This window comes from Plecotus auritus (genome assembly GCF_963455305.1).
Source record: "Plecotus auritus genome assembly, chromosome: 9".
Taxonomy (NCBI): Eukaryota; Metazoa; Chordata; class Mammalia; order Chiroptera; family Vespertilionidae; genus Plecotus; species Plecotus auritus.
In genome coordinates this window covers 28,752,094-28,778,633 of record NC_137783.1, presented here as the reverse complement: position 1 = coordinate 28,778,633, position 26,540 = coordinate 28,752,094, and the positions used below count along the sequence as shown (strand labels likewise).

The following is a 26,540-nucleotide window of genomic DNA, read 5'->3' as shown; positions in this document are numbered from 1 at the left end:
GACCAAGGGCAGGAAATGAACTGGCATAGTTAGTCTGACGTGTTAACAGTGTGAACTAACTCAGTCCAAGTTTTCACAGTGTTTCAGAGCTTCAGTACAGGCATACCTTGTTTCATTGACCTTTGCTTTATTGTGCTTCACAGATGTGCATTTTACAAATTGAAGGTAAAGACCCTCCACCTGCAAAAAAAATTACCAATTGCTGAATTGTGGTACTTGCTTTATCGCAGTGGTTTGGAACCAAACCCTCAATATCTCCAAGGTCTGCCTGTAAACAATCTTCAGGAGGACCTAGTCCAAGCATGCAATTTTTTGCAGTTGGCACACATACTTGCTAAAGAATAGACACCATTCATTGCAAAGAATGCTTCTATTTTATACCACCTCGACTCCTGGTAATGACTTACCATGGTTTCTTTTCAAGGACCCCATGAGAGCAAACCAACGGGACAAGAGAACGTGGCTCGGGGCTGGTCTCAGGGAGACACTGCTACTCAGTTTCATGACGGTTTTGAAGAAACCTAGAGCTATTGAGCTTCTGAGTTTCACCATGGTTGGCTGTCCATGTCCATGTCTCCTTGCCATCCGCTTTCCTAAGTGTCCTATGTAAACACAGAGGAAACTGGCCTTCCCAGGGGCTTTGGAGGCACCAGGAAGATCTGCTTCTACTCTCCCTCCTCCTCCTTCTTCCCCCCCCTCATCATCATCATCATCACCATCATTGCTATCATTTATTATGCACTTGCTACATGTCCAGCACTAAGGTTTTCTGTATATTTAAGCCTCACAACAATCCTATGAGTAGCTTCCACCAACTCGTTTTTCAGATGATGAGGTGTCTGTCTCAAGGTCACACAATGAGGAGCAATGTCTGGGTAAAACACGGATCTATTTAACTCCAGAGAACCTGTTCTTAACTACAAAGCTAAACTCTTGCCTTAAAAGATTTCCAATGGGGCTTAGGATCATGGAACAATGGCCCAGATGTGTGGATCTAAGATAAGCCTGTATTTACATAAGGCCATGGGGTCGAGATTTAGAGGTTCTTAATCTGGGGTCCATAGACTCCCGAGTGTCTAAAAATAGATTTTGGAGGGTTTGTAATCCCCTAAAACAGGAGTCAGCATTTTATTATTATTATTATTAAAGCACCAGAGAGTTAACTTTTTTAGGCTTTGCAGGCCGTATGGTCTCTGACACACTTATCTTTGCTGTGGTTGTAAAGAAACAGCACTGACAATATACAAATGAATGGGCAAGGCTGTGATCCAATTAAACTTTATTTATAAGAATAGGCTCTAAAATGGTATGCAAATTCTATGTGCGTGTATGCATAGTTCTCTTTATTGTTGCTGCTAGGAGAAGATCCATAGTTTTCTCCAGCTTCTCAAGTGGGTTCAAAATCCAACATGGCTAAGAACTGGTCCAAATGGTCTCCAAGCCCTCTAAACCTTGATTTCCAGTATTCTGTGGCTCTACATGCCTTGTAAATTAACACTCTCCTAGATAGTCTTTCTTTTTAGCAGGTCCATTTGATGAATTCGCTATGAAATCTTACTTGGACTCTAATGGCTATCTGTTGAGAAGGAAACATGGAACACATTACCACTCCATTCTTCCCTGGCTTACGGGGCCAGATGATACTGGCTGAGACAGAAGCACATTCCAGACTGGAATACTGCCGCGTAGTCCTGCATGAGCAAGCCTGAGGTTCACTGAAGCTTTTTCCTCTTCCCACTTTCTGTGTCTCATTGAGCCTTCTCCACAGAAAGGACCCATTTGTCCTGCTATGAAGTTCAGATTCCTGGAGTCAGCCAGGTGTGCCCAGGTTGGGTGTGGAAGGGTGTATTTGCCTGATGCAATATCTGCATCTGTTCAGGGACCCTCTCCTAAAGAAACAGGGTTCTTTCTCTGAAGATTCCCCAGCTTCACGAGTTAGAGCATCTAATTTACTGCCTGACATGACACCGACATGAACCTTGACCCTGCCTTCCACTTCATGTGACTTGTCTTCCCCTGACCATAACCTTTAGGTGGAGATTGCTGATTACATTCCCATGTGCCCAGCTCAGAGCCTGATCCCATGCTTTGCATGTGTTCTTTAGGTTATCAGCACTGAGATCCCTGACATCTACAGCCAGTTTTAAATTCTTGCATCACTTCTGAAAATCAAAATAATGATTATCTGGGCCACTTGAATCAAATGCAGAATCAACTGCTTTAAAATTTTAGAGAAAAAAAAAGGATATATTAAAATAAGATAGAACAAATGATATGAATCATAATGTGATTGCATTTATAGTGCAGGTTTCTGAGAATGGAGAATTGGGCATAGGGGAAGAAGCAGGAGAAAAAATAAAAGAGGAGAAAGAAATGACAGAGGAGAATGAAACAAAACGGATGAAGAAACAAAGAAAGAAACGATAAATGTAGTCTGTAGCTAACCTATTACTGCTCAGTTGATATTCAGTGTCATTGTGATGCAGCTATTTCTCACAGCAAGAACCCCCCAAAGAAGGAAATAAACCAGCAAATAAAAATAACGGGAATATAAATCATTTAGCCAGTACTCGTGGAGACTTTACTCCATATTAGACTCCTGCATATACCACATCAGGATTAGTATTAGCTCTCTGAAATGAAACATCAATAACAGGACCACACGGTGCTGACTGTACTGCCAACTAATATTTCAGTTCAGGTTTAATTATCAAGTTCATATGGCAGCAGCATGGTGCCACGTAAATAGAAGTGGTCATAGAAGGCTTGGGTCTTGTCCTGGCATCTCATTATGTGACCTTGGTTGGCCAATCTCCATGCCTCAGTTTCTTTTACTATATATATATATTATTGACTTCAGAGAGAAAGGGAGAAGGGAGAGAGAGAAACATCAATGATGAGAGAGAATCATTGATTGGCTGCCTCCTGCATGCCCCCTACTGGGGATCAAGCCTGCAACCCAGGCATGTGCCCTTGACCGGAATTGAACCTGGGACCCTTCAGTTCACAGGTTGACATTCTATCCACTGAGCCAAACCGGCTAGGGCATGCCTCAGTTTCCTCATTTGTCAAAGGTGAATAAGAATTCCTTGCTCTGCATATTTCACAGGGGTGTTAGGAGGATGAAAAGTGGATATATACTCATTCTATACATACTTGGATGAGTAGAAAATACTAGATAAATGTAAAATGGACTTTGTTCTTTTTACTTAACATAGTAATGGGTAGGCTGGGGAGTGGGGATGATGGCATTTTGCACAGAAGGCTTGGTGACTCAATGAAGTTTCTTCCCCCCTCCCCCATCTGTCCTAGGATTATTACTGCTTTCTTAGTGTTTTTAGACATGCTTCTCCCCTTCAGAAATGCCAAAGGTGAAAAATACTATTCCTCTGCTATAATTTGTCACCCTTGCTGCCTGAGCAAAACGTGCATAGACAGTTTGGTAATTAAGCTTTTCAACACTGCAGCATACAGTTTTATCCCAGCAAAGGCTATATTTATCAGCTAACAAGTATTAAATCACCTCACTGCTCAAGCCGTTTCTCTCTTGAATATGCTCCTTTCAAAAACAAAGCAGCTTTCCTTGGCTGGCGTGATTAATAAACGTTCTTGTTTGGAAATGTCGTGGTGCAGTATGGTCCTGTGGGGCTGACAAACATACACCTTGGCAACCGTTCCAAACGGTGCTGACCCCTCTTTTCCAGGGGAGCCCAATACCTTAGCCCTGGGTCTCTCAGGGTGACCAGGCCACCTGAGTTTCACGGCCGGCTGGGATGGCTTCCAGCACAGGATAACCCCATATCCATTTCATTTCTTCAGGGATAGGGGTGAATGAAAATGAAGAACATTAACATTTGATACATTTTTTTCTCCCTTATCTGGGCATCAGGGAATTGGCCTGCTCCTATCAGAGATACATCTAAATGTAAAACGAGTTTTCAAAATGATTAAAATAGCAAAGTAACAATGATCTACATACAGAATTATTAGGGAAACATAGAATGAATAGATATTGAAAGTCATCAGTAATGGCTTAGGAGAGTCCTGTCCTTATGTATCCCATCCCACATTTACAAATTGTTTTGTTTTTCTCTTCTTTGGAGGATATACATTCATGAGACAAATATATCCTTGTTCTTAAAGCTTCAGGAAGCTTTCCGTCAAATGGCTCCAGAATAATATTAAAAACTAGAGGCCTGGTGCACGAAATTCGTGCGGGGGGGGGGGGGTGTCCCTCAGCCCAGCCTGTACCCTCTCCAATCTGGGACCCCTCAAGAGATGTCTGACTGCCCGTTTAGACCCGATCCCACCGGGATCGGGTCTAAACGGGCAGTCGGACATCCCTCTCACAATCCAGGACTGCTGGCTCCCAAATGCTCGCCTTCCTGCCTTCCTGATTGCCCCTAACCACTTCTGCCTGCCAGCCTGATCACTCCCTAACCACTCCCCTGCCAGCCTGATTGATGTCTAACTGCTCACCTGCCACCCTGTTTGCCCCCAACTTCCCTCCTCTGCCGGCCTGGTCACCCCTAACTGCCCTCCCCTGCAGGCTTGATCGCCCCCAACTGCCCTCCCTTGCAGGCCTGGTCCCTCCCAACTGCCCTCCCCTGCTGGCCTGATCACCCACAACTGCCCTCCCGTGCAGGCCTAGTCCCTCCCAACTGCCCTCCCCTGCTGGCCATCTTGTGGTGGCCATCTTGTGTCCACATGGGGGCAGCCATCTTTGACCACATGGGGGCAGCCATCTTGTGTGTTGGAGTGATGGTCAATCTGCATATTACTCTTTTATTAGATAGGATAAAATAGTTAATACATTTGAATGGCTTTTCTACCATGTTTTAAGGATAAAGCCAAAATAAAGAAAATGTTAACCAAATATGGATGCAAATGATGAAAAAAGTCTCAATGTTTTCATCATATCATAGCAGAGATCACATTAATTTCCCTTTTTCTTTCTCTGCTTTCAAAAATAAGTGACATTAGCTACATGGAGGCATTTCTGTTTCTCATCAGTTGATTGCTAAAAGGACACATGTAATCACATTCCACAGGATCACAAAACCCACTTTGTAGCTATATAAGCAAGTTCTGACCAGGCCTGTGCATGTGTATGTATGATTAGTGGGCATGTAAGTGTGAAACTTTGGGTTACCACCAAGATAAAAAGTCTTTCATTGAACTTTTTAGTTTGAAAGGGCACAACAATTTCATTTCAAAATCATAAAATAGAACTCGCCATCTTGCTTTTCAAATTAGCAACAAGTCACTTATTTGGAAGGCTGGGGATTAATTTCTCTCTAGCCAGCAGGTCACTGGGTTGTCCCTGAAGCATGCAACAGCCATTAAGTTGGCAAATATTGAACTATTTGAAGTGCATCTATTTTCTGGTTCAGTACATTTTTTTGGCTGCATTAAATTCATTAAACTTGACCCAGTCTAAATGCCACAGCACATACTGGATCATACAGACAAGTAACAAATAGCAGCAGCTGTAAGAGATAACAAAAGGTAAAGATCAATATGTTTTATCTATCATAATAAGATTGGAGTTTTGAAGGTTAAAAAGTATTGTGTGACTTGGAAAGTCAAGTTGAATCTGGTTATTTTCTGAAAATTTGAAGAGAGGTTACTTTGTCAGTCAAGTTGCCCTCTAAACTGCGATCCTAGAGACAAGGACATCTATGACCTACAATTCAGGATCATTAATAACTTGGGAGAGAAACGAGAAAAAAAAAATTACAATCTGTTATTCACAGTTTGGAGGGGCCTTAAAGTTCAGCAGTTTGCAAAAATATTGAATCAAGGGCATACTTGAAGATTAAAAATGAGCCTTTGATAATGATTATTCTTTATTTAGAAACAAAAATTTCAAAAGAAAAATAAAGGTTTGGGAACATGAACTGCTACTTTAATTTGACAAATTTTGGGGGGGATTCTTTAGCTTACTTTTCCTCCATCAAGGGGTAGTCATGGCAACTCAGAAAGGTGACAAAGGTATAAGGTCCAAGGAATTTTTATTCTAGCCTGGGTTGTAACTATCAATATTATAAAATTGATTTTTTACTCCATATGAGAAAATGACAAGTGAAGAACAATTTTCCGGTAATTTCTCTGAACAAAACAGAAAACAAAACGATCAATAACTAAAAATTATGAAAACAAAAACCCAAAGTACATGTACTAGTAAGTAGATAATAAGAATACAGGTACTAAATAGACTTACTGGGGTGATGACTTCCCAAGTTCTATAATGTCTAGTCACTATGTTGTCCAACTGAAACTAACATAACATTGGGTGTCAGCTGTAACTAAAAAATTAAAAGAAAGAATACAGGTACTAAATATGGTTCTTTAAAGCTTCCAGAACACACAGGGCAGAAGTGACGCAGCCATCAAAATTGGAATGAGTGAATCCATCCCCTCCACACACAAGGAGAGGTTTCAGATGAAGAGTCATTTGGCCAGGAGAGTTGACAGCAGCATTTGTAACCTGGAAAAAAAAAGTGTGGGGGGTGTAATTGCAATTGACATTCTTTGCTCTGTTGTGCTATCCTGTCAACACCCACCTGGGGAAGGCTTCTCAATCTGGAGAAATCAAGATGTCTCAAAGGAGCAACAGGAAACAAAACCAAGACCCCCTATGCTTCCCCCTCATCCAAGTGTTTACAGTGACATTCTTACATGTTTGCATTTTCAATTATTTGATAAGATAATCAGAAGTTCGTTGAACTTCAATATTAGTATCTCATGATATGCACAATTAGTTGAAAGTACAGTGATTTTTTTTATAAGAAGAAAATGATATTCACAGAATCATTCACTGATTATCAAATTGACAAATAAAAATTGAATATATTTAGGGTGCACAACTAGATGTTTTGATATGCGTAGACACTGTGAAATAATCACCAAATCAAGCTAATTAGCATATCCATCATTTCACTTTTTTTGATGGCACACTTTATGATCTATCGTCTTAGCAGATTTCAAGTATACAATACAGTATTGTTAACTAGTCAGATTAGACCTCCAGGACTGTCATCTTATAACTGTAACTGTACCCTTTGACCAACATGTCCCCATTTTCCCACCCACCAGCTCCTAGAATCACCATTCTACTCTCTGTTTCTATGACCTTGACTCTTTTAGATTCCACCTAAACGTGAAATCATGCTGTAGTATTTAGTATTTGCAATTCTAGAGCCAATAATCTTGAAATCAGCAGAAGAGATCATTGAATGGCTAAAAGAGACAGGCACCAGAAGACAGGCTTGGGCACTTGGTCAGAGCTTTCATTCTCCTGCTTTGGATGGAATTTTAACAAGTCAGATGATTTGATTTGTCAGTGAAGCACTAAGGGAGGAAGAACACTGTTAGGTTTTTATATAAATTAGCAATTTCAGAATGTGACAACTGATTGTTCAGGGACATTTAGTGAAGGGACAAATAACTCTCTGGCTCCTAATAGGCCCCAAGGGTGCCAGCTTATTAATTTTTCTGTAATCATTAATGTTCACGATAATAGTCCCAATATTCAAGACTCAATTCTAATGTGCACGAAGTAATCATTGTTAGCTCTGCTTGAATGTTCACTGATACTAAATGCTTTACGTGCACACCCCATTGAATTCACATAGCAACCCTATTAGGTGGTTACACTTATTCTCATTTTACAGATGAGAAAGTTGAGACTCAGAAAGATTGTTGCTTGTCCAAGGACAGAAAGCTAAGAAGTGAAGAAAAAGGAATTCAAACAGAGCAGGCTAAATCTGGAACTCACATTTCTAACACTTTTGGAAATATTTCCATAAAGACTAGATTTAAAGAAACCAAGATGGCGGCATAGGTAAACACCTAAACTGCTGCCTCGCACAACAATTTCAAAACTACAACTAAAAGATAAAACAGACATCATCCAGAACCACAGGAAGGCTGGCTGAGTGGAAATTCTACAACTAGAAGGAAAGAGAAAAGCACACTGAGACCCAGAGGAGCTGTAGGAGGCAGAGGTACTGAGACATGCGCACGGAAAGGACTGGCAACTGAGTACGCGGCTGGCTTTCTCAAGCAGGAGGAAGACAAAAGCTCCTGACTACACTGATCTCCAGTTCCGGGCGAGACTCTGGGGACCCAGACTCATACGGGATGAAACTGGACTGTCTTGCAGCGGGCGGAACTCGATGGCGCCTTTCTCTCAGATGTGCTTGCAGCGATTACCATGGGACACTGAGACACAGGGGCCTATTAGGGCAGGGCTGACGGAAAACCAATGCTGTCTGCTCTGCCCTGAGACTCCACCCCATCCAAGCTGAGCAGAGAGGCTTTTGCAAGTCTTGTCTCATAAGGGTGTCTGCAGCACAGAAGTTCTCCCAGCATTGACACAGCTGATCCTCACAGCCAATTGGCCTGGAGGTCAATTCCTCCCAGTGATACCAACAACAATCAAGGCTTAACTACAACAAGACTGTGCACACAGCCCACAAAGGGGTGCACCAAGAGTGTCCACCTCAGGTAACTGGGGAGGCTGAGCCACTGGGCCCTATAGGACACCTAGCACACAAAGCCACTCTATCAACTCAGGGAAGCAGCCAAAATGCAGAGACAAAGAAACAGATCACAAATGAAAGAAATGAAGGAAAGCAAACAACTGGATATAGAGTTCAAAACCACGGTTACAAGGTTTTTCAAGAATTTTCTAGAAAAGGCCAATAAATTTAGTGAGACCCTCGAGGATATGAAAAAAGACTAACTAGAAATTAAGCATACACTGACTGAAATAAAAAATATTATACAGAGATCCAACAGCAGACTAGAGGATCGCAAGAATCAAGTCAAAGAATTGAAATACAAAGAAGCAAAAAACACTCAACCGGAAAAGCAAAAAAAAAAAAGAATGAAAAAATATGAAGATAGTGTAAGGAGCCTCTGGGACAACTTCAAGCATACCAATATCCGAATTATGGGGGTGCCAGAAGAAGAGAGAGAGAAAGATACTAAAAACCTATTTGAAGAAATAACAACTGAAAACTTCCCCCACCTGGTAAAAGAAATAAACTTACAAGTCCAGGAAGCGCACAGAACCCCAAACAAAAGGAATCCAAAGAGGAACACACCAAGACACATCATAATTAAAATGCCAAGAGCAAAAGACAAAGAGAGAATATTAAAAGCAGCAAGAGAAAAACAGTTACCTACAATGGAGCACCCATACGATTGTCAGCTGATTTCTCAACAGAAACTATGTAGGCCAGATGGGAGTGGCAAGAAATATTCAAAGTGATGAATAGCAAGAACCTACAACCAAGATTACTCTACCCAGCAAAGCTATCATTCAGAATTGAAGGGCAGATAAAGAGCTTCACAGATAAGAAAAAGCTAAAGGAGTTCATCACCGCCAAACCAGTATTATATGAAATGCTGAAAGATATTCTTTAAGAAGAGGAAGAAGAAAAAGTTAAAGATAAAAATTATGAGCAATGAATACATATCTATCAACAAGTGAATCTAAAAATCAAGTGAATAAAAAAATGTGATGAACAGAATAAACTGGTGAATATAATAGAATCAGGGGCATAGAAAGGGAGTGGACTGACAATTCTCAGGGGGAAAGAGGTGTGGGGGGTGTGGGAAGAGACTGGACAAAAATCATACACCTATGGATGAGGATAGTGGGGGGTGAGTAAGGGCAGAGGGTGGGGTGGGAACCGGGTGGAGGGGAGCTATGGGGGAAAAAAGAGGAACAATTGTAATAATCTGAAAAATAAAGATTTATTAAATTTAAAAAAAGACTAGATTTAAAATGTACACATTAGCCCGGAATTGTGCTGTTCAGTGGTTAGAGTGTCAGCCCACATACTGAAGGATGATGGGTTCGATCCCTGGCCCAGGTCTGAGTGCCTACAGAAGACAACCAATCTATGTGTCTCTCTCACATCGATATTCTCTCTTTCTCCCTCTCTCTCCCCCCCTTCAACTCTCTAAAAATCAAGAGGAATAATACCCTCAGGTGAGAATTAACAAAAAAATAAAATAAAATGTCCATTACTACTCAAAGCAATCTATAGATTGATTCACCACAACTCCTATCAAAGTACTAATGGTATATTTCACAGTGTGATAGTATAATTTACAAGAAATACATATTTGATTATTCAGATGATCACCATATATTTTCCATATATTTCGGGTCTTGTCCACAATTCCTGACTCACAGCTCCCAAAACCCTTGGAATTTCTTAAGTGTTGAGAGTGATAAAGTTGCCCCTTGTTATGTTAATGAGGTGACTTTTGGAAAGTCAAAAAATTAAGGATGGGGGCTGGTGCCAGTGGAGCCAACCCTGTGATTAGAGGTTTGGTATTTGTAGTCCTACTAGCCCGCCCCCCCAACTCCAGGGAGGGGACAGAGGCTGAAGATGGAGTTCAATCATTAGTCTTGTAGCACTAAACTCTTAACCTGTGCAATCTGATGCTGCCTCTGGGTAGATGTGTCAGAATTGAATTCTTGGATATCCTGCTGGTGTCTGAGAATTGTTTGTTGGCTTGGGGGGACCCCCCTCAATGTTGGAATTGGTACCAGGACTTATTTAGAGAGTCACATAGTTTTGTGCATCTGAAAGATTCAGATAAATAAAGTAACGCATTCATATATATACACACAGATTTATACACGTGTGTCTATGTATAATTTTTTAAAAATATATTTATTGATATTCCACAGAGAGGAAGGGAGAGGGATAGAGAGCTAGAAACATCGATGAGAGAGAAATATCGATCAGCTGCCTCCTGCACCCCCCCCTCCGCCCACTGGGGATGTGCCCGCAACCAAGGCACATGCCCCTGACCAGAATCGAACCTGGGACCCTTGAGTCCGCAGGCCAATGCTCCATCCACTGAGCCAAACCGGTCAGGGTACTATGTATAATTTTTAAAACAAAACAAAAATGTTTGATAGTCAGAGCTTTATGGATTCAGAAAATTAATATAAATGGGATAACTCATTTATATGTATTCATATATATACATATGTGTGTCTATCTATGTATAATTTATACACACACATATAAATCTCCATTTGTGGTCAAGTTTTGATACATTCCAGTTGATATCCCTCTATCGATGAGCCATGGCCCTATTAAACATTACACAAGTATTAAGGAGGAGGGAGTATAAGGGGAAAAGTTCTGCCCAGGCGTGAGTTGGTAATTTATCGGTGCTGTGTAATTTCATCTGATAGGTGGTAAATGCCAGAGGCCAGATCACATGACTGGAAAATTGAGCTACTGATTAGCCAGTCTGCATTTTGGATGAAATCAAACTTGCTGCATTTAGGTGGAATCACCCATTTTGCAATTACCCAATGAGGAAAATATGAAAACATGAAGTGTGTGTTGGCAAGCTCCTTCACCCAAGTGAAGTAGAGAGCCCTGCAGTGGAGGAGCACGTAATTGTCAAAGCCACAATCTCTCACAACAACGCAGCCTTTGGCTCTGCTTCCAGCCACAGTGAGGAACCACAGCTCAATGACTGTGTTTAAGAGAGATGTCAGGGCTGAAACCCCTTCGAAATCCAAGTTGGATAAAAAGAGCTCTCCCTGCAGAAGCTCATGCTGTGGAAGCCTGCTGCGGGGTTGCTAATGTAACATTTCTATAAACTCAGGTGGTGATGGGACTGAACATAAAAATTCAAAGCAGAAAAAGAAGTTTTATTTCTAAACTACTTAAGCCCATGTGGACGAAAGGGGCCACATGCTGACCTGACAAGCTCAGGGGAGGCCTGCATGGCGGTCTTGCAAACTCAGAGTCACCACAAAGGATGGTCTGAAATGAAACTTTAACTACACACATTTATGGTGGGCAGTTACATCCTAGGCCAGTATTTCACTGACAAGGTCAACCTTTACTTTAACTGAGCCTATCTGTCTTTTTGCATCTATGATAACATACCCTTGAAATGTCTGGGTAACTTATAACTTCCCTTTTTCTGGAGCCCCTGGGGCACAACCAAATGTGGTGGGCACCAGGACAGATACCAAAAATTCCTTCATTATCATGTTAATTGTTCCTGCACCCACCTAAGTATGTGTCCATCATTTCACTTTTTATCCAATCCCAGGGGTTTTCCCAGCTTTGCTTTATCCCACCTCCTTAATCTATCACCAATGAATTTCAGGTAACCCACCTATGTCCCTCCTTTGATGGCAATGTATAAATACAAATGTAACCCGCCATTCTCTGGAGTATTATCTCAATTCGTTGAGGTTCTGCTTCCCGGCATATGTCGACAGTTTGGCTCAAATAAACTCACAAAAATTCTTTACAGGTTTCAATGGTTTTTACGTTAACACCCACTTCAATGTGTTTTGCAACCTCTCTCCACCTGCGGAATAAAATGCAAACTCCTCGGCCCCACATGGGCAGGCCTTTCATAACCAGATCTTACCTCCACTAAAGCCTCATCTCTTGCCACTTCACTCACATGTCCCATCTACACTCAAACGAAGGTTCTTCAAACATATCCTTCTTTGTTTTTCAGTGACTTTGAACAAGACGTTCTGCTTGGGGATGTTGTATTGTTCCCTTCTTTTTGCCAAGTAAATTGCTCATCTTTTAAGAACCAATACAAATGTCACCTGCTCTGAGGTCTTCTTGCTCTTCCAGGCAGGGTAAGTGCCTTTTCAGCGTGTTATTTATATCCATTATGTGACTTGCTATTTTGCACTGTAATTATGTCCGTGCCTGTCTTCCTTCCTAGACTGCATGCTCCTGAGTGTAGGGACTGTGATGCACTAATCTTTGTATGTAAGGCTGAGACTGGTGGCCAGCCCCTGTTAAGTGTACAATTTTTTGTTTATTGAGTTAAAAAACAAACAAACAACAACATAGGATATTATATGTACAGTTGATCAAATGAAGGTCTTCACAGGGGACCATCTACACAAAAAGTGTTATTCAGAGGCTCCCACAGAGCTGGTAGAAGCTTCAGAGGGAGAGAGATTGTACTTAGAAGGCTCTCAATAATGATGAATGGAGGTCTGTCTTCTTGTCTCTGATTGTGAACTGCTTTACATGAAAATCTCGTATGTCACCCATTAAGTTGAACCACACAAACTTCCTGATTCTGTAGGTCAGAAATGGTAAAATATTGTCAATTTTGTATTGTTTCATTTAATAGTTCTATGTATCACGATTATTAATTGTGAAAGTTCACGCAAAAAAAAAAAAAGTTCCTTTTGTGTGAGAATGAACTTAAAGATGAAAAGAGGGATGCAGACAAGTAGGCTACTGGGTATTTCCAGAAAATGATGGTGGATAATTAGCAAAAAATTCAGTGACACACCTGACAATGGGCGTTCTTCCTTCCATACCTATGCTGACAGCTAAAGCATGCCCTTGGACTGTCAGACCTCTCTACCCATATAGACCAATCTTATTGGTTTGATCTATAGAAGGGGTGTATTTTAGGCTAACCATTTCTAGTGGGCCATCCAGCCCTTGATTTGGTTACTTAGAACCAACCTTTCTGAAATATGGCACTAAGTGATGTTCAAGTGTGCGAGGCAAGGATTAAGGTCTCATAAATTCTAATCCTACATGTGCAATTCACTTGAAGAGAGATCTTGGACAACCTAGGAACAAATCAGGTTCTTAAGGCTGCATCTTCTCACTTGTTATGGATGTAAATTACACTGCATTTCATTGAGTCTAAGGCAACGTCAATTGGATGAAACACTGATATTTTACATACCAAAGAGAGAAAAAAATGGTGCCAATGTGATCTAATGCTGTATTTTATACTTATGAGAACTGTTCTTTTAAACTCATTTACATGTAGGTCTTTTCCAAACATAAAAAGGAAACAAAAGAGGAATACATTGGCTAAGCCTTCCCCCAAACCTCTTCACATTCAGAGTTTGACTTCCCTGGGACACTCTTTAACTCAGAGAGTTTGGTGCCCACACTCTCCCTCACCCAGCCTGTCCTCTGTGGGGCCCAGAACCCTGGGAATGCACCATTTCTCACAAGAGGGCTCCACTGAATTGTCCTTTCCGGGGGTTTCTTTCGAGCCACTGACACTTGTTCCATAAGTTCTGATTGTGCACTTTTTCATCCACAAAAAAGATAAGTTTTCAGGCAGCAACTGGGATTCACGTTCTTTTCTCTTTAAAGAATTCATAATTGCCCTAGCCAGTTTGGCTCAGTGGATAGAGTGTCGGCCTACGGTCTGAAGGGTCCCTGGTTCGATTCCTATCAAAGGCACATGCCCAGGTTGTGGGCTCAATCCCCAGTGGGGGGCGTGCAGGAGGCAGCTGATCAATGATTCTCTCTCATCATTGATATTTCTCTCTCTCTCTCTCCCTCTCCCTTCCTATCTGAAATCAATAAAAATATTTTTAAAAAATTATTAATTTAAACATCAAGAGGTTTCTGTGGTGGTCCCACTGTTAGACCAGTAGAATATGTGAAAAACAGCATCCTGGCTGTCTCCTGGTATATACCACCTGGATGGTGGCATCTTATAATTGATGAAATATGGCAAGTATTAAAAAGGGGAAGGGGAGGAGTTCAGTGAGTACTTTATAGTAAATACATAATTAATCAAAAGATAATGAGTGGTAAGATCCTTCAAGGAGGGCATTTTCTGGTAATAGCATTTGGTGTCAGGATTTCTAACAACTTTAGATTGCTAGTTTAAACCTTCCATTTTTTGCAGTTCACCCAAATGAGCAACCTCAGGTGAAACTGACAGAGATGGACTGGTTATCAGAGAATCAATTTGTTCATTTACAAAGGTAAATGTACCGATTCCAGAACCAAGTCTGGTTGCCTTCCCAGACCATTCATCGCAGTAGGCAAATTTCCTCAACTGTGTCATAGATTAGAGGGGTGACACACGTTCGGCAACTCCTGACAGACATCACTAATCAATTGTGGCATTCTTTCCCACTGAGCCCAGAAGTGGCCTCAGCATCCTTCTCACTTCATTGCTTCAGGCAGCCACTACCAGTCAATTGGAGTTGACACTTGAGAGAAATCCTATATACCAATCCTGGGTTAGAAGATTGTAGAGCAAACACGAAATTAGAAATAAGGGAATTAAGTATTCTTTACTATTTTTTTTCTTCTTTTTTCCATTAAGCCAAGATAGTCTGATGCATTGCCTTTCTCCAACCAGAGTCATGTCAATGCAAAGAATTAGGATCACATCAGGAGCCATTTCCTCTAGATGATGCTGGGTAACCTTCTAATAACCTCTCCCCAGATCACTGCCCTTCCCCTCCATCAGTTACATCGGGGGCTTTGACTGCCGTGTGAAAATAAAAATACAGGTATTCTGGCTACAACCATAGTTCTACAAAATTGCACACCAAAAATATCAGGGCTTGTGAAAAAAACAGAGTTGGGGCAGATGACTCAAAATGTAGGGAACTTTGAACCAAGCATTAACAAAAACAACAAACAACATGGTAGAGTGAGGAGCAGTTAACATTCTCCCAGCCTCTGCCTCTAACTACATGCTGCAGCCTAACCCCTGGGGCTCGTATTTCCTCCTTTGAGATGTAGGTCCTGGGGGCAGTTGCTTTTAAAAGAGACTATTTTGATCTACATTAAAAATATGATCCAGGATGTAGCCTTCTTCATCAATCTGTTGTTTTAGTAAAGGGGAAATGTCTTTGTGGGTTTTTTTTTCATGAGCACTTGCACCTTTGCTGACGAACTTCACATGATGGAAAACCCAGCCGTTCTTAAGGCCACTGAGACAGTTGCTATTTGCACTAAAGGAAGGCACCTCTGGACATTTTCAGGTTTTTTCGTTCTTTTTTTTTTTTTTTTTGGTAAGAGCTTCATACTTGCTGAGGCTTTATCTTTGCTGGTGAGAAAAGTTAACCTGATCACTTGAAAACACAAACATGTGTGAAACCAATATAATTCCTCCATTATACCGATCTATTTCTCAACTGCTTTTGAGATCATTCACATTGAAGAGCCAACAGGCCCAAAGTGTTGTAAAAGACTGTAGATAATTTTACTGCTTTCTTATATTCCATTACTTTCCCAAGGGTCGCTTTAATTAGCCTTGAGTATGCCTGAGTCTTGAAAGCAGATGGAGATGTCCAAGCCATCGCTTGTGCTTTTGAGACTCACACAGCATCTTTTATCTAAAATTCATTTATTTTATTAATTTCAGTGTCTGAGGGTGACTCTTTAAATCTTAATGTCTCTTAGTTGCACACTAGCTTGATTGGAGCAGACTCTGAGTAATAATCTCCTTGCACTGGCATTCCCCTGCCCATTGTGCGTGTGAGGTACCGACCGCACTGGCAGTGTAAATAGCTAGGAAGGCTGTGATGGTATGGAGCTGAATCATCCATTTCCTCACTGCCTCTATTCTGCTGCCAGTGTAAACCTGAAACCATGCCATGGAACATAAACAGCCGAAATTGAATATTTGGTTAACTTATTCTTTTATAGCCCCTATGCAAAGCTCCAAGGAAGTGGTTCCCAAAAGTCAATCTATGGCAAGAAGAGAAAAAATAAGGAGAATTATGAGCTTTTTTATAGGGCTAAATCTATTCTATGTATAAATTTCCTCTGAAGTTATGTCTTTACTATTTTTTTGTTATTCTTTTCATTAAATTCGTGTAGCTGTGTTTTGCTTTTTAAATTCATAACTGCAGAATAAAATGATAGCAATATTATATCAGTGTAGAGAGATTTTACTGGTCCATGAAATAAAAATGCTTCGAACCACTGCACTGGGACAAGGCGCTTGACGTGGCTGAGAGCAAAGTCTTTGTCAGTCTGTGGAGTGTTTTCCATAAAGACAGGTGTGGGTGGGGCAGCAAAGGCTGGCTTTAAAAACCCATCAGTAAGCTCAGGTAACACTGGACAACCTTAGTTTGGATTTGGTGAGTGAATGAGTAATTTTTAAAAGCAGAATAAAATCTTGTATAAAACTTACTACCCAGAAACATGCGCAACCTCTCTTCTGTGCAAATATTAATGCAGTAATCATAAAAGATGTGGTGAAAATAGGGATTTTGGGGGGGGAGACTTAATTAAATGTGTAATAAATACCTTCCTTCAAATTCATGTATCTAGAGGGTAAATGTGGCTTGTATGGATTCTCTGTAAACATTTCATTCTTACCTTATCCCTCAGGCATCTAGCATATGTCTGCTTTTGAAAATAAGGAGAAATGTAAATAAATGAAGGAGAGGTCAGAATTTATGCTGATGCCAATGGAAATATTTGTTTGCATATTTATAGATGGGGAACTAGTCCAAGCACTTTGAAAAAGATGGGACTTCAATAGATAATTGGATAAAGAAGATGTGGTACACACATACAATGGAATACTACTCAGCCATAAGAAAATATGAAATATTGCCATTAGTGACAACATGGATGGATCTTGAAATAAGTCAGATGAAAAAAGTGAAGAACCATGTGATTTTACTCATATGTGGGATATAAACTGAAAGCAACAAACAGAAAAACAAGGCAAACAAATAAAAACTCAGATGCAGACAACAGTATGGTGGTTACCAGAGAGAAGGGGTGTGTCGGGGGGGGGAGGGGAGATAGTAAAGGATAATGGGAGTCAAAAATGTAGTGACAGAAGGAGATTTGACTTTGAGTGGTGGACACACATACAATATACAGATGATGTATTATAGAATTTTATTAACCAATGTCAGTTCAATAAATGTAATAAAATTTTTAAAAATCTTAAAAAGAAAAAGATGGGACTTTACTATTATATCAATAGTGAAAAATACTATCTACCCCTAAGCAAATTTCCATGGTACAGAAAAGGAAGACCTGAGAAATGAAAGTTGCATATAAACTTTTTTTTAAGAGTATAAAATGTTTTCTATTGGCTAAATTAAAAATGTAATGTTCCTATTTCTTTCTTTTATTTAAAAAAAAATCTCTCTGGAATTTGATGCAAATGCAATGAAAGATGGCTGATTCCTCTTCACTTAACGCACCAGATTGCATACGGTAAGAGATATTGGATGTTTAAAGGCCTCTATGAGAAAACTGTGAGGGTTGTGTCTTATTCATTTTTGTATTCCCAGCATCTGCTACCTCCTTATATATAGTTAATGTTGAATAAATGTTTGCTCAAAGAATGTGTGCACACAGGCCAAAACAACCACCACCACCACCACAACACAACTTCAAACTTTTGAAAGTTTCACATTCTCAGTGTTCAAATGGTCTTTAAATGCAGTGGAATTTGTTTTCTTTATGAAAATAATTTACTTTGGTTTCTCAGTCTCTAAATTTTTCTTTTTCTTTCTGAATTGCCAAGTTTATCACATGTGACACCTCACCATTTTAACCCAGTTCTTTTAGGTGCACTGTCCTGGGGATATCTAGTGTATTCTAGACCCATAACCCTTGCTCTGACATTTGTGTCATCACCCCTGGAAAGCTGAATTCTCTGCCCGTCGCTCACCTTTTGTAGACTGCAGGAAAAAGCACGAGGAATATTTAAATCGCCCTGAATTTCAAATAGGAAGTGAAGATAGTTTCTTACTCAGATAGTTCACCCTCATCCCATAAAATGCCATAGTAAAGAATACCTTAAAAAGTGTGTAAACTATAATTAAATGAGTGTGTATGTGTGTCTATGTATATATATGATAAGATATACAGATGTTTGTCTTTATTTCAAAAAATGGGGAGGCCATAGTGACATAGTCCGTGTTATTTCCATAGCTATGGCAAAGCTGCGGCAAATATGCACAGACAAAAAGTTTAAATAATCACTTAAATGATTTTTTTTTCTCTGGGAGATGGTAAATACAAAGTTATAGGTGTCAGAGGAAAAAAACAATTTTTCTGGGTGACCTAGCTAATTTATGATGTGTCTATCTTTTTAAAATTCTTTCTTAGAATAGTCAACTCTCTATGCTCAGATTTTTGTGGCATAGCCAGAAATCATACACACACACACACACACACACACACACACACACAGAGAGAGAGAGAGAGAGAGAGAGAGAGAGAGAGAGAGTATATTTGTTATATTATTAGGAAAAGTGATAATAAGGATTATTTATTAACCATACATTGCTTATTAGTGAAGATAAGTGATATTCAAAACTGAGATAATAATGATAAATTGGGGGTATTGATTTTTACCATTTAATCTATTTTAGGTATATTTCCTTAAAAATATTGTACATCTTTTGGCCACTGGTATTTGAGACTCTCAGTCCTATATTATGTTATGTTACAGTACTTAATATTCATAAAAAGCTTTCTCAACACATGGGTGTTTTTCTGCAGAGATGGTACATTTTTAATTGGTTCCTATGTGTTATGTTCATCATCTCGTCTTGCCTCTGTTCTACTCAACTCTCCAGTGTTCAATTATATTTAATGGTGATTTCATAAACTCGTTTCTTTGTTGTGCATTAGGGAAAGGTTTGCTTGTATTGTGGGTTCCTGGCTACAGCCAGAGCTCTGTCTCTGGTACTATGAAGAGCTGCTATAAAATTACTATTGGTTGGAATATCCTAGGTGTGAAGAAAGTGATGTGGTTTGGTCAATTCTCAGTGGAGCTTTTCACTTTATTGGTGTTTGTCTATCCTATTTGAATAAACCATTGGGTAGATGCAGGCCGAATGTGCCACAAATCATTTATATGATCCATGTATCAGCTTTAGTGGGCTCAAACTGCAAAACACATACTTTGCTGAAATTGTATATTCAGTTGCTGAAGTCTATACTGAATCCATTTAGACCTAGTCTATCTTTTAAACATTGGAGCAGTCTATTTTGATGAGGATTTGTTCAGGATAAGCACACAATAAAGAAAGAGATACTGTTTCCTCTAGTGCTGTTGCAGTAATAATGGACAAAACAATAGTTGTATTACATTTCCCTGTAGGGTTTTTAATTTAATAGAAAATAGCTCGGTCCTTCAGCAAGTTTTAGTATACTCACTCATTAACCCCTCAAATATCTGTTGTGTTCCCAGTAGTTGCCGAGCACTGTGCAAGGTGCGACCAGTCCCCAGCCATGAGGTGATTTAACAGACTGGAATCCTTTTGTTTCCATCTAAATGTAAGTGTTGCACAACAGTCACTCAAATAACCCAACTATTTGGGATCCTAGGATGCAGAGGACAAAATATGCTTTTGATTGTGAGTCTAGAAATAATCCTGAATTCATCTTTCCTACTCAACTGAGCCTAACATGGCTTTCCCCATTTAATAGCTGCTTAATTTCCCACCAGTTCTATCTTTCTTCATCCCTTCTCCCATTCCCTTTCCCTTCTTGACGACCCAGAAGCATGGTCATTATTTCTTTCTGGTTCTCATTCACATTGAACGAACCTAACAGCTTTTTCTTTGGGCTGTGCAATTATGGCAGAGAGATTGCAACCGTTTTGATCCTAAGGTTTAGAAACAACCTTCCTTCTACTCTGAATACTGAGAAATAAGAGGATCAATGCATGTGCTCCTCAGAAAGACAATAATGGAGGATACAAACAAGTAGTTTTACATCAGCTTAACTGAGGTGTAATTTATAATACAGTAAATTTACCCTATGTGTACTGTTCCATAAGTTTTGCCAAAGTACGCAGTTGTGTTAACTACTACTATAAGCAACATAGAGAACATTTCCATCAACACCCCTGCCCTTCCCGCAAATTCCCCTTGCCTCTTTGTAATTAATTCTCTTTTCCCAATCACAGCTCCTGGCAACCACGGATCGTTTTTCTGTCCCTACAGTCTTTCCGATTCCAGAAAGCCATATAAATAGAATAATACAATACATCGTCTTTGAGTCTGGCTTCTTTCATTAGATAATGCTTCTGAGATTCACTCCTGCTACTACTAGTTTATTTCATTTTATTACTGAGTTTTCATTTATGGATGTACAATAGTCTGTTCATTTACCAGGGGATGAATATTCAGGTTATTTCCAGTTTGGGGCAATTATTAATAAAGCTGCTGTGAACATTTGCAAATAGAATTTTATGTGGATATAGGTCTTTCTCTTGGGTAAATCCCTCAGAGTAGGGTGGCTGGGTCATATGGTAAGTGCATATTTAATGTTTTAATAAACTACGAAACTCTTTCCCCAAGGGGCTGTGCCATTTTGCATTCTCACAGTGACATGTGACAATTTCAGTTGCTAAACATCCTCACCGGTATTTGGCATCTTTAGAGTCTTTAATTTGAGCTATTCCAGTAGGTATATCATGGTATCTCATTGTAGTTTTAATTTACAATTTCCTAAAAACCAAGGATGGTCAGTATTTTTACAGCCATCCACATCTTTTCTTTTTGTGTTAAAATACACATAACATCAAATTTTCCATTACTAATAGCCACTGGCAAAGACTTATCTGCTTTCTGTCTCCATAAATTTGCCTATTCTGGGTATTTCATGTAAATGGACTCATTCAAGAAATGAGCCTTTGTGTCTGGTTTCTTTCACTTAGCATAATGTTTTCAAGGTTCATCCATGTCATAGCATATAACAGTACTTCATTGCTTTTTTTGTTGTTGTTCTTCAAATGTTTAATATGAGCATTTCTATATAATTTCTCATGGGTCTTGTTATTAGACATATGTTGAACACACTTCCCATATAACGATTAATTCTTAAAAACTGAGGTTAACTCCTTCCTTTTTAAGGCTGAATAATATTCCATTTCATGGATATACCACATTGTATTTATCCTTTCATCATTTAATGGACAAGTAGTTTTTTTCTACCTTTGGTTATTGTGAATAGCGCTGCTATAAATATTTGTGTACACATTTTTTGGTTGAACACATGTTTTCAATGCTTTTGGGTATATATCTAGGAGTGGAATAGCTTGGTAATGTTGTAATTCTATGTTTAACTTATTGAGAAACTGTCAAACTGTTTACTACAGTGTCTGAATCATTTTATAGTTGCAACAAGGTACAAGAATTCCAATTTCTTCGCATCCTCAACAGCACTTGTTCTTCTTCTCCTTCTCCTTCTCCTTCTCCTTCTTCTCCTTCTCCTCCTTCTCCTTCTCCTTCTCCTTCTCCTTCTCCCCTTCCTCCTCCTCCTCCTCCTCCTCCTCCTCCTCCTCCTCCTCCTCCTCTTCCTTCTGTGATAGCCATCCTAGTCGGTGTGAAATGATATCTCATTGTGGTTTTAATTTGAAATTTCCTAATGCTTAATGACATAGGACATCTTTTTGTGTGCTTGTTGACCATGTACCTCTTCTTTGGAGAAATGTCTATTCAAGTCCTTTGCCCATTTTAAAAAATGTTAAATATGCTGTACACCTGAAACCAATATAAAATAATATTGAAAGTAAAATGTAATTGAAAAATAAACATGAAAATAAAAAGATAAAGTACTCTTTCAAATATTTTGCCCATTTTTAATAATTGGGCTATTTATTAGAGTGAGAGTTCTTTATATATTCTTGATACCAGTCTTTTATCAGATATATGTTTTTTGCAAACATTTTTTTCTAAGTCTGTGGCTTGTCTTTTCATTTGCTGAACAGTGTCTTTCCAAAACATAGTTTTTAATTTTAATCAAGCCCAATTGATCAATTATTTTATGGCCTGTATTTTTTTGTGTCCTATCTAAGAAGTGTTTGCCAAACCCATGAGCACAAAGAGTTTCTCCTATGTTTGCATCTGGAGGATTTATAATTTAAGGTTTTCCATTTAGGTCTATGATCCATGTTTAGTTAATTTTTGTATATTGTGTGCAACTTGGGCTTCTGAATCTCAAGTGACATGTCCCAATTTCTATTCTGTCCCTTACTAGCTGCATAATGTTAAGCAAAACATTCAACATGAACCCCAGTTTCCTCACTTAAAGCAAAGATAGCAATATTTACTTCCTAACATGTCAGAATAGTTGTGATAATCAAATAAAAAAAAGCATAAAAGTGTTTTCTAAACTCAAAGTGTACATGTTAACTATTATTATTTCTAGCTGACAGCAGCAAAAGTGATAGTGTGAGAATGTGTCATACTTGGGAGAAAGTCAGAACTCAAACAATTACCAGCAGTAGAGTGAGGTGTTTAAAAGCACTAGCTTTTAAATAGACCTGGGCTTGAATTCTAGTTTTGCCACTTCCTGGTGAGAGAGCCTCACACAAGCTACTGAGCTCTCTAATTCTCAACTCTCTCAGCCATGCAATGGGGAAGGAATATAAACGACGTAGCGTGGTTGGAGAAGGAAGGGAGTTACCCACAGAGCTCAGTGAGCTACACTGAGTGGGGGTTAATAAATGGCATTTTTAAGAGAGATAATGTGTGTGTGTGTGTGTGTGTGTGTGTGTGTGTGTGTGTGTGTGTGTGGAGAGAGATATAGACACACTCTAATAAAATGATGCTGGAGACTGTCATGGTTTATAGAAGTGCTATAACAGATAATGGCAAAGACCAAGGTGAAAAGAAAGAATGTGCCTTGAATTCTTCTGCTTCTGGGAAAACACATGTGTTGCTGGAACATTATTCCATCATCATTACCTTTGCCTCTCTGACTACTGGTAGAATTTAGCTCAAGGGACATCTTCTTTTAGAAAGCTATTTATAACCACTCCCTCTGAAATCTGCTCTTTGCTCACATAGTACGTCATGCATACTTTTCTTATCGCAAACTACACCATAACTTGATTATCTGTTTATTGCATGGCCTTGCTGATTACATGGAAAACTCCTTGAAGGAAAAAAACTGTCTTTGAGTCTTTAGAATCCGGTATAATGTCTGGCATGGTGTTACATGAAATGATGAATATATATTACTTTCTAATTTTTCATTTGCTAAGTTTATGTCATAACACTGATCTCTACTCTAAGTAGACAAAGCAGACTTACCTTTTATGTAATAGTGACAGAAAAGATCCTATTTCTTTTATGGTGTCCAGGCCCATATAATAACACCCATCACCCAGTTTTAAGTAGTAACATTGGGTACAGGTGACTATATGTAACATTTGTTCAGGAAAGACAACATGGATTCCTTTTTAAAGTTTTCTATAAAATAAAAGAGAAACCAAGATGGCGGCATAGGTAAGCACCTAAACTGCTGCCTCGCACAACAATTTCAAAACTACAACTAAAAGACAGAACGGACACCATCCAGAACCACAGGAAAGCTGGCTGAGTGGAAATTCTACAACTAGAAGGAAAGAGAAAAGCTCACAGAGAATTGGAGGTACAGCAAAGGGTCTTTGTGCGCGCAGAGAGGAAGGATGGTTGAGAGCCTGGCTGACTTTCTCTGGGGGGAGCGGGAAGGAAGCCCTCGAATGCACTGAACCCCAGTTCTGACTGCACTGAACCCCAGTTCCGGGCAAAACCCTGTGGACCCAGGCTCATACAGGGGAGTCTAGACTGTCAGGTAGAGAGAAAGGCACCTGGAGACTCGGAGACCCAGGGGAGACCTGGGGGAGCCCCCGCGGGCAGGGGTCTGAAGGCGCGCGCCAGTGTGCACAAAGACTGCGGAGGTTGCCACAGGCTTTCCCTAGGAGAAGGGAGTCAGAAGCTCCTGACTGCACTGAACCCCAGTTCCAGGTGAGCCCCTGGAGACCCACGCTCTTACGAGGTGGGGGGACCTGGACTCTCGGGCAGAGGCTCAGGAGCCGGGGAAGGCAGAGGTCTGGAGGCGCACGCGCCAGTGCGCACAAAGACTATGGAGCTTGCCACAGGCTTTCCCTAGTGGAAGGGAGTCGGAAGCTCCTGACTGCACTGAGCCCCAGTTCCAGGTGAGCCCCTGGGGACCCACGCTCTTGCGGGGGGAATCTGGACTCTCAGGCGGAGACTCAGGAGCCAGGGAAGGCAGAGGTCTGGAGGCGCGCACACAAGGGCAAGGCTGACTGGAAGCCAAAACTGTCTGCTCCGCCCTGAGACTCCACCCCATCCAAGCTGAGCACAGAGGCTATTGCAATTTGGCAAGTCTAATCCTATAAGGCTGTCTCCAGCACCGAACTTCTCCCAGCGTAGACACAGCTGATCCTCACAGCCAACTGGCCTGGAGGTCAATTCCTCCCAGTGATACCAACAACAATCAAGACTTAACTACAACAAGGCTGTACACACAGTCCGCAAAGGGGTACACCAAGAGTATCCACCTCAGGTTAACTGGGGAGGCCGATCCACCGGGCCATATAGGAAACCTAGCACACAAATCTACCCTACCAACTCAGGGAAGCAGTGAAAATGCGGCGACTAAGAAACAGATCACAAACGAAAGAAATGGAGGAAAACAAACAACTGGATATAGAATTCAAAACCACAGTTATAAGGCTTTTCGAGAATATTCTAGAAAAGGCCGATAAATATAACGAGACCCTCGAAGATATGAAAAAGGACCAACTAGAAATTAAACATACACTGACTGAAATAAAAAATATTATACAGAGACCCAACAACAGACTAGAGGAACACAAGAATCAAGTCAAAGAATTGAAATACAAAGAAGCAAAAAACACTCAACCGAAAAAGCAAAAAGCAAAAAAAAAAATCCAAAAAGTTGAAGATAGTGTAAGGAGCCTCTGGGACAACGTCAAGCGTACCAACATCAGAATTATGGGGGTGCCAGAAGAAGAGAGAGAGCAAGATACTGAAAACCTATTTGAAGAAATAATGACTGAAAACTTCCCTGACCTGGTGAAAGAAATAGACTTACAAGTCCAGGAAGCACACAGAACCCCAAACAAAAGGAATCCAAAGAGGACCACATAAAGACACATCATAATTAAAATGCCAAGAGCAAAAGACAAAGAGAATGTTAAAAGCAGCAAGATAAAAACAGTTAATTACCTACAAGGGAGCACCCATATGACTGTCAGCTGATTTCTCAACAGAAACTATGCAGGCCAGATGGGAGTGGCAAGAAATATTCAAAGTGATGAATAGCAAGAACCTACAACCAAGATTACTCTACCCAGCAAAGCTATCACTCAGAATTGAAGGGCAGATAAAGAGCTTCACAGATAAGAAAAAGCTAAAGGAGTTCATCACCGCCAAACCAGTATTATATGAAATGCTGAAAGGTATTCTTAAAGAAGAAGAAGAAGAAAAAGGTAAAGATAAAAATTATGAACAACAAATACATATCTATCAACAAGTGAACCTAAAAATCAAGTGAATTAAAAACCTGAGGAACAGAATAATCTGGTGAATATAATAGAATCAGGGGCATAGAAAGGGAGTGGACTGATAATTCTCAGGGGGAAAGGGGTATAGGGGGGTTCAGGAAGAGACTGGACAAAAATAATACACCTATGGATGAGGACAGTGGGGGGGGGGCAGGTAAGGGCAGAAGGTGGGGTGGGAACCGGGTGGAGGGGAGCTATGGGGGGAAAAAGGAGAAACAATTGTAATAATCTGAATAAAGATTTATTAAAAAAAAAAAGAAAAAAAAAGTTTTCTATAAAATAGTGCTGTTCAGAGTAATTAGTTCTTCTGAATAAGTGTGATGCTGACTACATGGCAGTGTAAGTCCCACGAGTACTTGAGTAAAATAATTTAATTAAACATATATGTGTTAAAACGTTTAATACCTCAC

The 26,540-nt window shown here is 40.0% G+C and overlaps 1 protein-coding gene across 8 annotated transcripts in view; it reads right to left on the bottom strand.

Annotated features, from left to right (window-relative positions):
- RNLS (renalase, FAD dependent amine oxidase) overlaps nt 1-26,540 on the bottom strand; it is a 318,654-nt gene that overhangs the window by 78,312 nt on the left and 213,802 nt on the right. For 2 of the 8 annotated variants that reach the window (XM_080687544.1, XM_080687543.1), the window contains one exon: nt 5,834-6,490. The exons of 4 other annotated variants lie outside the window; for them this stretch is intronic. In XM_080687544.1, coding sequence (XP_080543670.1) covers nt 6,338-6,490 — 153 coding nt within the window. In that variant the 3' untranslated portion in view covers nt 5,834-6,337. Of the gene's footprint in view, nt 1-4,772; nt 6,491-13,024; nt 13,117-26,540 lie in introns of those variants that run through there. 2 more of the 8 variants (XM_080687540.1, XM_080687542.1) reach the window with 2 other exon arrangements.